The 10,998-nt window shown below is 38.8% G+C and overlaps 1 protein-coding gene across 1 annotated transcript; it reads right to left on the bottom strand.

Annotated features, from left to right (window-relative positions):
- Positions 1 to 8,755: 8,755 nt before the first annotated feature.
- Positions 8,756 to 10,564, bottom strand: LOC118651951 (putative RNA polymerase II subunit B1 CTD phosphatase RPAP2; the record flags this gene model as incomplete). The annotated part of the gene is made up of 1 exon (XM_036301680.1): positions 8,756 to 10,564. A coding segment is annotated over one exon (1,809 nt), but the record flags the coding sequence as incomplete, so codon positions are not given.
- Positions 10,565 to 10,998: the final 434 nt, after the last annotated feature.

Consider the following 10,998-nt stretch of genomic DNA (forward strand, 5'->3'; position numbering starts at 1 on the left):
TGATTACACACACACACACACACACACACACACACACACACACACACACACAGAAATTTCACAGTCCAGGAATATATAATTTGCAATAAAACCACCAATATAAAGATATTTGGCAAAATTGTCGAAATGCTCATCTATTATGCCTGGGCCTATAGGAAGACTGCATTTCCCAGCCTCCCTTGCAGTTAGTTTGGGATCACATGATTGGGTTGTAGCCAATCGGTTTGGGGCAGAAGTGTCTGAAGGCACATCCAGCCTTCCTCACCAATCCTTCCTTGTCATCCTCCAAGCCCTCTCCCATCCTGGCTGCTGGTACGAAGGACTGTAAAACAGCAAAAAGAAAGTGGATCCCAGAAGCACCACTGGAGGCAAACTGCAAGAACACTCTGACTTGAGCGGACAGTAGTGTCAGCGAGAAACAAACTTTTATTGTAAGCTGGTGAGCTTTCTGGATACCACAAAATATATCTATGAAGATTTTTATTGTAGTATTTCCAGTGCAAAAAGTAAAGGAAGCAGCCAAGAATACATGTCAGGAAATGGTTAAGTAAATTTGGCATATCTATGCTATGGAATGTCATATAGCTGCTAAGATTTGCCTCTGGGATATTATCAATATTGTACATATTACTGTGGCATATAAAATTTTGTAAAAATACATCCATACAGCCCAGCTGGTATGGCTCAGTGGTTGAGCATCGACCTATAACCCAGGAAGTCATGGTTCGATTCCCCGTGAGGGCACTTGCCTGGGTTGTGGGCTTGATCCCCAGTGTGGGGTGTGCAGGAGGCAGCCGATCAATGATTCTCATCATTGATGTTTCTATCTCCCCCTCTCCCTTTTTCTCTGAACTAAATAGAAACATATTTTTAAAAATGCATCCATACATTTGAACACTGAATGGAAAATTAAGAGAGGCATGGAAGGAAGGCTATCGGGTTAGAAGCCCTGGTGGAGATGGTATCTAGAGAAGGAAAGGAAGAATTGTTAAAACATTTTTTCTTGTTTTAAGTCCATGATGTATTCTAAAAAATATGTTATGGTTTTAAGACTTTTTTAAAATAGATTTTTAGAGAGAGAGAGACAGACATCGATATGAGAGCAGTACATTGATCGGCTTCCTCCTGCACGCCCCCTACCAGGAATCAAGTTCACACCTGGGCATGTGCCTTGACTGGGAATCGAAAAGGCAACTTTTCGGTGCATGAGATGATGCCCAACCAACTCAGCCACACTGACCAGGGCTGTGCTATGGTTTTAAAAAATACTTGGAAATACATTATTATTTTTTTTAAATACTTGGTTTTAAGTTGCTTTTGAAAAGCTCTTACAGTTTTTTAGTGATATAATGTTTTCTTATTTCTTTTAATTTAACAAATGTGTGATGTTTATGAAACAAAATGATTTCTAAAGTGCCTCCTCAAACCAGGATAGACAAACCTGAAACACATCAAACATAGGCCTTGCTGTGCTTTAAAAATGGTGGCTCCAGCTGGGTCTAACATTTTGGTTGGCACCCCTCTGAGAAACTCCATTGCTACCTCTTACCTGTTTCCTCTTCTGATCCTCCACTTTGGAAATGGATGTCCTTTTCACTTCCCGTCAGCTGGCCCGCAGGTCTACTATTAAGCCTACGTTCTTTCTTTGTCCTCTGCTAGGTAGCACACTGCTGTGAGGAGCTCAAGTCCAAGGTCTGCTGCTGCCCACCTGGGGACTGATGTCCCACCAGCTTGACGAGGTAGCTAGCTGCTCATTCGGGCTTACCAACTGCCACCAGGCGTATCCTGTTACCCACCCTCTGGGTAGTAGCACATTACTGATTCTAAGACGGAGGAGTCACGTCCCCTTTCTATTTCTTTTTCCATCCTGTTGAGCACCAGTTTCATTGTATACCCAGAAATCACAGGAGAAACCCTCCCACCCCCCACCCAGCCTGAGTGAAAACAACATACTTGCCTTCCCAGACTGTGCATAGGGTCTCCATCTACCACCCATCCCAGTCAATGCCTTCCAATCTCCTCCCTTTCCACATTTACAGTATTTAAGGTTATATGCAGAGGCCCAAAGTGAGCTCCTGGCTCAAACACTTCCAGTGATGGAATTAATCTGAATACATTTAAGTTGTACTTTTAAATTTATCTTTTGAATTTAAAAGACAAGCTTTTTTTCATAATATAATTTTATACTATTTTCATTGCAAATGTCTTTTTGCTTATAATGAATTTAATGAGCTTCACTGGGCAGGCCTGGGAATTAACCACTGTAATAACATTTCTGTGGGAAAATGTGTTTCAAGTTTCAAACACTTGATTTAAATGTAAACTTTTGGAAAACAGCTAATTTTCAACTTGGAAAATGTATTAATGAGCTTTTTGTTTACAAAAGGAATAGATTGCCCCTGAGCATATTAAACATAACACAAGTATTTTAGTATATTCTGCTACCAAGACAGGTTAACATAAGAATCAGATTTATGTGGAAGGAAGGCAAAACAGTCATATTTATTTAAAGGGACCATCAAACCTCAGAGGGGATGTAGGAGAGGGTGGGGGTAAGGGGGAGAGATAAACCAAAGGACTTGTATGTATGCATATAAGCCTAACCAATGGACACAGACATCAAGGGGGTGAGGGCATGAGTGGGAGTGGGGGCGGGAGGGGCAATGGGATAAGGACACATATGTAATACCTTAATAAAGAAAAAAAAATAAAGGGACTGAAACTTCCAACATACTGGTGGCTTGTTTTTAGAAGTGCTTAAGCAGAACGACCTTTTATAATAATTTGTAAAGATTATTTTGTGATTTAGATTTTAAAAAATAAACTAATTTTTTAGAAGTTTTAGATGTATAAAAAAATGAGAAGATCCTATAGAGTTCCTTCATACCTCACACTGTTTCCCGTTTAACATCTTACATCTTACATGGTACATTTGTTATAACTGACAAGCCAATAGTGATACATTAGGTTTCTTTAGTTATTCCCTAATATCCTCTGTTTCAGGATCCCATCCAGGACATCATGTTACATTTAGTAGTCATGTGACGGACCGTTCCTAAACTTTCCTTGCTTTTGCTGACCTGACAGTTTTGAGGAGCACTGGTCAGGTATATTGTAGGATGTGCCTCAATTGGGATTTGATGGGCTTTTTTGGACTGGAGTGGTAGATATTTGGGAGGAAGTCACAGACATAAAGTTCCATCTTCTTCACATATCAAGGGTGTATTCTAGCAATATGATTTATGACTTGATGTTGACCTAGATTACCTTGCTGAGATGGTGTTTGTTAGATTTCTCCACTATAGAGTTCATTTCTTCCCCTTTTCCCATACTTTACTCTTTCGAAGGGAGTGTCTATCTGCAGTCCATACTTAAGGAGTGCTGAGTTATGTGCCCCTTCTTTGAATATATATATATATATATATATATATATATATATATATATATATAGAGAGAGAGAGAGAGAGAGAGAGAGAGAGAGAGAGAGAGAGAGAAACATCAGTAAGAGACAACCATTGATCAACTGCTTTCTGCATGCCCCCTACTGGGGATTGAGTGCACAATTTGGGCATATGCCCTGACCAAGAATTGAACCTGCGACCTCTTGGTGCATGGAATGATGCTCAATCAATGGAGCCACACCAGCCAGGGCAGTAGCTACATATTTTAATTGTAATTCTTATGTGAGGTATTTCTCTTCCACAATTACTAATTATTATATCAGTATGAACTCATGGATATTTATTTTATACTTGGAATTATAATTAAATCCTCTTGTTGCTCAAATCATTCCAATTTTGACCTTTGGGAGCTCTTTTATTTGGCTCCTGTGCCCCTTTAACATTGCCCCCCCCTTTTTTTTATTGAGGACTTCCCTACTTTCCGTCACTTGACACTACAAGATATTCTAGGCTCATTTGTATATTTTCTGTCCTGGTTCTAGAGTCAGCCATTTTTCCCAGGAGCCCTGGTTCTTTTTATTGGACAATGGTGTTAGAAAGCAAGATCTGGATGCTAGGTATGCTCTGTATTTTAGATTTTGAGATTATTAAAATTTTAGGGGTCTGATGTACAGCATGGTGACTATAATTAACAATATTGTATTATCTATTTGAAAGTTGCTAAGAGAGTAAATCTTACAAGTTCTCGTCACAAGAAAAAAAATTTATGACAGTGCAAGGTGATGGGTGTTAACTTATTGTGACAACCATTTCACCATGTATACATATATCAAATCATTATGCTGTACCTTAAACTAATACAATGTTATATGTCAGTTATAGCTCAATAAAACTGGGGGAGGTGAGGGCACTTTGAGGTCTGAAAGGAAAAGGTCTGTTGCTGATATAGGTCAGACCACAAAACCTGGTCCATGTTTTAGGATTGGTGAGAAAGATGACATGGACTCGGTTAATGTTATTACGGCTTCAGTTTACAGTTGAACCAGCTGACAAACAGGGCAAAATAATACATGTGGGATCATGGATGCATGAAAGTGGGTGTATCTTCCTAGTGAGGTGGGCGAAGTAAGAGAGTTGATGTGGTGGCTCTCCTTTGGAAGTCATCGAGGGCTCCGGATTCTTTATGGATTCCATCTGGTGAAGAACATGGCTGCTCCCATTTCTATCACCAAGTCTACATATCAGTCAGCAGAAGAGAGAAAGGGAATGGCAAGGGCATATTTTTCCATATAAACCTATGATCTGGGTGTTACACACTTCATTCTGCTCACATCCCATTAGCCAGAACCTATTCATGTGGCCACCACTGCAAAGGAGACTTGAAAATGTCTGCAGCGGGGTAGCTGTGTGCTGGTTTAAGAGTTCTATTGCTATGTTACAACACTAACCAAAATCATAAGTTATAATTACAGTAAGTTGTTATATTTCTTTTTTAACTTAAATGCTTAGGGAATCCCCAAATTTTCATTAGCAATGCATTTATAAACCATTTCTTACAGGGTGCAGATTTGTAACCCTCCAATTAAGTGATTGTTTTCAAAATAGATTTGGGGATTGGAGTGCTCAAGACCACCCTTAGTTTTGGTAATTCATTAGAATAACTCCCAGACTCTCAGCATGTAGTCATACTCATGGCTATGATTTATTACCATGAAAGGATGCAAAGCAGAAACAGCAAAGAGAAAAGGCATCTGGGGTAAAATCTGGAGTAATCCAGATGCAAGCTTCTGATTCCTCTTCCAGTGGAGTCACAGGATGTGCTTAATTCCTCAAGTAACAAGTTGTGACAAATTGTGGAAAATGCTGCCAAACAGGGAAGCTCATCAGAGACTCAACACCCAGGGTTTTTATTGGGTGTTGATCATATAGACACCCTTTGCATGGAACATACCCCAATTTCAGTCTCCTAAAAGGAATGTGAGAGTTTGCATAAATTATATTGTTTGTACAAACAGTTTAGACAAAGAGTCAAGCATATCAGTGAATGGTGGGAACCCACCTGAATCCAAGTTCCCATATGCCAGCCAGGGGCCAATCTTTTATACAAGCAGGCCTTTTTAAGTATAAGCAATCAGGACTACTATGTTAACTCTTTTCAGCACAGGAATAATTAAACTTAACTAAAAATTCTGGAGGTAACTTGCTATAAGCTTCTTACATGTTGCCTAAAGAAACAGTATACCTGCTTTTGTGCTATTGATATTACCGTTTATATTCATCATGGAATGAATGATGCTAGTATAAATTTAGCCCATATATTCTACTACACTGATCAAGAATTCACTGATCAAGTATTTTAGAATTTAAGTATTAAAAGCTTAAGTTTGGCCTTGGCTGGCATGGCTCAGTTTGCTGAGTGTCGTCTTGTGCATGGAAAGGTCACCGGTTAGATTCATGGTCAGGGCACAAACCCAGGTTGTGGGTTTGATTCCCAGGGTGCGTATGGGAGGGCAGCAGTCAGTGTTTCTCTCTCCCTCTCCCTTCATCTCTAAAATCAATAAAAACACATTAAAAAATAAGCAAGTAAAATTTTTTAAGTTTGAATAAGAAACTTATGTGCGCCATCATTTAAATGGAATTTTACTATTTCACGTGTCATTCTTCAAAGGGTGTGCTGACTTTAGCAGGCCTATATTTGATAGGGGGGATATTCTAGCAGTTGATTTAACCACCATTTTATAGCACACAGACATACTAAGGATGATGGATTGCATAGCTTGATTAACTTGATCTTGATGTATGCACTTCTGGATTACAAGTGCTATAGGAGAAAGTAGCTATTAATCTTTGGCTAGTTATTATTTCAGCATATGAAGAACATTTGTTAAAGAAAAGAACTTACATGCCTTACTATGTTTCACGTTTCTGTACTAAGGGAAAGGGCAAAGGAATATTTCAGACGTGCTATTCAAGGACCGTTATTATCAAGAGCACAACTGCAGGATGCAGGGAGATTTCAGATTCTAAGCCAGGATGATTCAGGCAACAGGTTTGAGGAATTCAGACAGAAATGAGCATTCTAGCCCATAGGAGTCTGCAAAGGAATGCAGGGCCAATGGGAATCTCAGAGAAGCAGACTCTGTTCACTGTCTCCTTCCAACGCATGCCCACCCCTTCCCACCAGACACACAGTTTACTTAGTTTGAGGAATGAGGAAAGAGAGTGTTTTTCACTTGCTAAAAATGCCGCCCACTGGGGGAGGGGGACTGTTTGGAAAAACCCTTGCTTTCTGGTATAGACATTTAACTATTCATCAATCATATACTTGGTGCCTACATTGTCCCACGTGTACACCAAGAGTCAAGATTATTGAATGAATGAAACTGATTATGCCCTTGAGAGAGAAGATTTTGAGGTAGTGTTGTTCAAACTATAAGGTGAGTACAAATCAGCTGGGGAGCTTGCTGGTTGATGGGGGTGTAGGTGAAAGATTAACCACTTATGAATAATTGTTGGAGTTGGGTGGTGTGTATATTTGGGTTCATTATGCCACTGTATTTTTGTGTGTGAAAATTTCTATAATTTTTTTAATCCTGGTAATTTACCATGTTTTATTAAAAAATAAAAAAACTGTAGCATTTGTACCTTACTTTGTGCTCTCCATTATGGACTTCAGCATGCCAGCTATTGACTCAGACAGGTGGGCCTCCTGATCAATTTAGACATCAGCATCTTTTTTGGTGTCAATTTTGATGATAGGGATCACTTTTGTACCTTTGCTTTATCTAGGAGGTCCTGATTCCTGCAAGAATAGTTAGTCATTAGGGACAATAGCAACTAGTACAAATCCTGGAGGACCAATGTTTCTAGCATTCAGTGCCTGGTTGTATCTTCAATCACTTTGCTGAGTGTCTCATTTGCTTTACTTAGGTATGTGATAAGGTCATTTCTGGCTCACTGTTGTCCATGTCCCTGAGTTCTCTCTCACAGGACTTACGAACTTGCTTGGTTCATCAAGATAGACATCTGGAAAAAATAGATCCAGAGACATGGAAGCATGCATACACGGATCTCGGAAGGAAGGGGTGGGGGTGGCAGGAAGACATTAACCAAAGAACTTATATGCATACATGTATAGCCCATGGACACAGACAATAGTGCAGTGAAGGCCTGAGGAGGGCTTGGGAGGGGAATGGAAGGAGTCAATGGGGGAAACAAGGGGGGACAGCTGTAATACTTTCAATAATAAAGGTAAATTAAAAAAAGATGGACATCTGAATTTCCTTCTGCTATATAAACTACATTTCTTTTCATAATTTTCTATAACGTTCAGTCTTCCTGTTATCACAAGATAACCTTTCTTTTTTTATTTTCTTAAATATTCATTTATTTTCAGATAAAAATCCTATGTCTTATAGCCAGGGATGCAAGGACTTGTATATCCTTGTTGGAATAATGGTTCCCCTCTACCTGGGAAGTCACTCTGTGACCAAGTAAAGGATAAATTCCTTTTTTTTTTTTAAGGTAATTCAGTTTAATTTATTTTCATCACGTTTTCTTCATGATCCAGAGATTTTTAAATGCAAAGAAAATTAACTTTTCATGATATGTCAGAGACTGGCACTAAAAAAATTTTCAGACTGCAAATGAGTTATACAAATGAAATATCAAATGGAGATCCAGTTATCAAAATGAAAGCACTCAACATATGAAAAGTTCACAATTATTTGTTTAGAGCACATAAAAAAGTCAGCTTGCTAACCAACTGTTTGATTTTAAAGAACTATTGCAGAGATTTGAAGAAAATAGATTAGTTAACATAAAGATTAAAGAGCTTGAAACAAATATTAAAAAGAAATCTGTGCCTTTATTAGAACGGTGTTAGGCTTTAAATATATGAATTTTGGTAATTCATTTTTTATAAGAAATGACACTACAGAACTGCAATACTGGTCCAACAGTCTTGTCCTTACTTTTCCTTTGAAGCGACAAACAGAATGCAAGTAATCAGAAAGCACTAGCAGGCATCAGTTAATCCAAGATACTAGCTTCTTAGTTCCAAAAGCACTTGCAAAGAAAACCACTGGGGCAGCACAGGGGGATGGCAGCAATTCATAACTGGAATCCCACGAGCATGTGTGTACATCAAGTCTCATGAGGCTATTTTTTGAATTTATCCTTTACTTGGTCACTTTTTGGGGCTGGGAGAGAAGGGGTTGAAATCTGAGAAGGTAAAGGTTTTTCTTGGAACAAAGCTAGCTGTCAGTCATCACCAGACCATTATTGTGACCAGAATTCTAGAAATGGTGTACAGTTCATTTTCTATTCATTCTTCATGAAGTACACCACTCTGTTTAACAGCCGGTTCTAAATATGATGGTTAAATTTTCAAGGTCTTCATTCTTTAAATGTAATTCTTCAAGCAGGGTTGCTAGAAACTGTGTAAACACCATATTTTCCTGAGAATGCTCCTGAATGCCAAGAATTGGCGTCAGTAATGACAGCAACACCATAGCAATTAAGGTCCATTCTGCGGGTTTGTGTATAATATTTCTATTTGTTAATCTGAAAGTTCGAACAAGATTTTTAAGTTGTGTGTAAATATCTCCTAATGTAATCTGAAGAGGCCCCAAAAGTCCAGGCAATACTTTACTCAATTTTTCTTGTACGATGCGTCTTCTAATCTGGTTCTGAGAACTTGAATCTATCAGTGGGAAGGTGGGATCATGCTCTTCTGAATCTTGTGATTTGGTGGTTTCTTCATTTAAAACATACTGTCCTCTATAAAACTCTCTGATCCTTAGGTTTAATGTTTCAGTTTCCTTTTTCAAGCTCTCATAACTTGGCAGTGGTTTAATGGCTGTATCTGAGGCCCTGAAAGGCAAAGACTCATCCAAGCTGTCCTGAGATTCCCGCAAGGTGGGGGAATGACTATCTGGGTCAGAGTTTATGTCATCTTCATCAAGCTCTTCTTCTTTAACCAGAGGGACTGAAGAGGGTTCTAGACACACAGAAGCATAATTGTGGCCATACAAAAACCTCAAAGTTTCTTCTGTCTTCCACTCAATCAAAGTCTCCTTCAGAACTTTAAGTAAGTTTGCCTTTGCAACTTCAGGACACACCTGCACTGAACTAGAAGCTGACCTAGAAACTTGGTTTGATTTGACAAATTTCCTCTTAAAATGTTCAGCACTTTTCTTACTTATGCCTACTAAAGTTATTTCTGAACTATTGTATTTATTTTCAGGAATTTCTGAAGCATCTAAGTTTTCTCTAGAAGGATTATTTAAAGAAACTTGAGTATTTACCTTCTGTAAAGGAAGTTCACAAGTAGCAGCTTTCTCCTGACTATCTAATCTGCAATTGCCTAACTGCTCAGTAATACTTATTACTGCCTGTTCTTTGTCTTTTTGCTTGAAGTTAGATTTTTGACAAGCTTTCTTTTTCATGATGCTTTTTATGTGCAGCTGTTGCCTTATACCCGTTGCATTTGGTCTGTTTCCTGGTAGAATGGAGGAAACAAAGTCTTGCTCATTATCACTGCTACTATCACTATGAATGCTAGAAGAATTAGATTTATATTGCTTCTCAGTATGGCCAGGATTGTCAACATCTGATGTTTTAATGGTCTTACTGCATAACTGTACTTCTTCTCCAGAATGGCCACTTTGTCCCTCCTGTAGCAGCTGAAAATCAGGGTGCCTTTCTTCTTCTCGAACCCATACTGGAGTTTTAGGAATTTGTGCTTTAAAAAACTTAGATGCTTTATAACAAAAATTGCTGCAAAAACACTTTCTTTCAGTAATATCATAGACTGTATTGGTTTTGGTAGAAATTTTATATTTCTGTTTTGGTACAATTCCTAGCTTCTTGTGACATAAGGGATAACCACAGAGCTTGATAATAGAACGTTCATCCACGACATCGCTGTAGTGAGCAGGTGTGATACACTTCCCACACTCCATTAAGAATTCTTCTGTAATATTCTCTTCTAAAAGCTGTTCAACAATATATAGAGCTTTTCTCTCAAACTCAATCTTCTTTCTCACAGTCTCTTCTAGTTCTGCTTTCCTTTTAGAAGCATCTTCCTGTTTCAAGGTACTTGTCTGTTTAGTACCTAAGGGTCTCTGTTTGGGCGCCATCTGTTGGGGTCCAGCCCCAGCAGGTCCAGGGGTTCCCAAAGGTGTGGATGGAGTCGGTGAAGAAGGAATGACACGGAGACAGCGTTCAGTTGATCAGCAGCCTAGTCAGGTTCTCTAGCCAGGATCTCCAGCCAAGTTCTATTTTTTGTCTTGTTACATCTGTATTTATACCAGTTGATTTTAATCCTATCAATTCTATTCCAAAGGTTAGGGCGTTTCTTATCTCCATCCCAAGGTTACTCTATTGTTCTATTAAGCTACAAGGAAGTAACTGAAGGAGATTATCCTAAGTAAAGATTATGTAGCTTAAGTGTGATTGTTTGTAGTTAAAGTGATTAATTACCCGCCTGGCACTTAGTTAAGGGGTTTTATTCCCTCCCTAACTCCAGGGAAAAATCCCCACCTGGGGAAACAACCGTTCTCAGAGAGGTGACCTTAGTTAAAACACATAGTGC

The sequence above is a fragment of the Myotis myotis genome, unplaced genomic scaffold, assembly GCF_014108235.1.
Source record: "Myotis myotis isolate mMyoMyo1 unplaced genomic scaffold, mMyoMyo1.p scaffold_m19_p_3, whole genome shotgun sequence".
NCBI lineage: Eukaryota > Metazoa > Chordata > Mammalia > Chiroptera > Vespertilionidae > Myotis > Myotis myotis.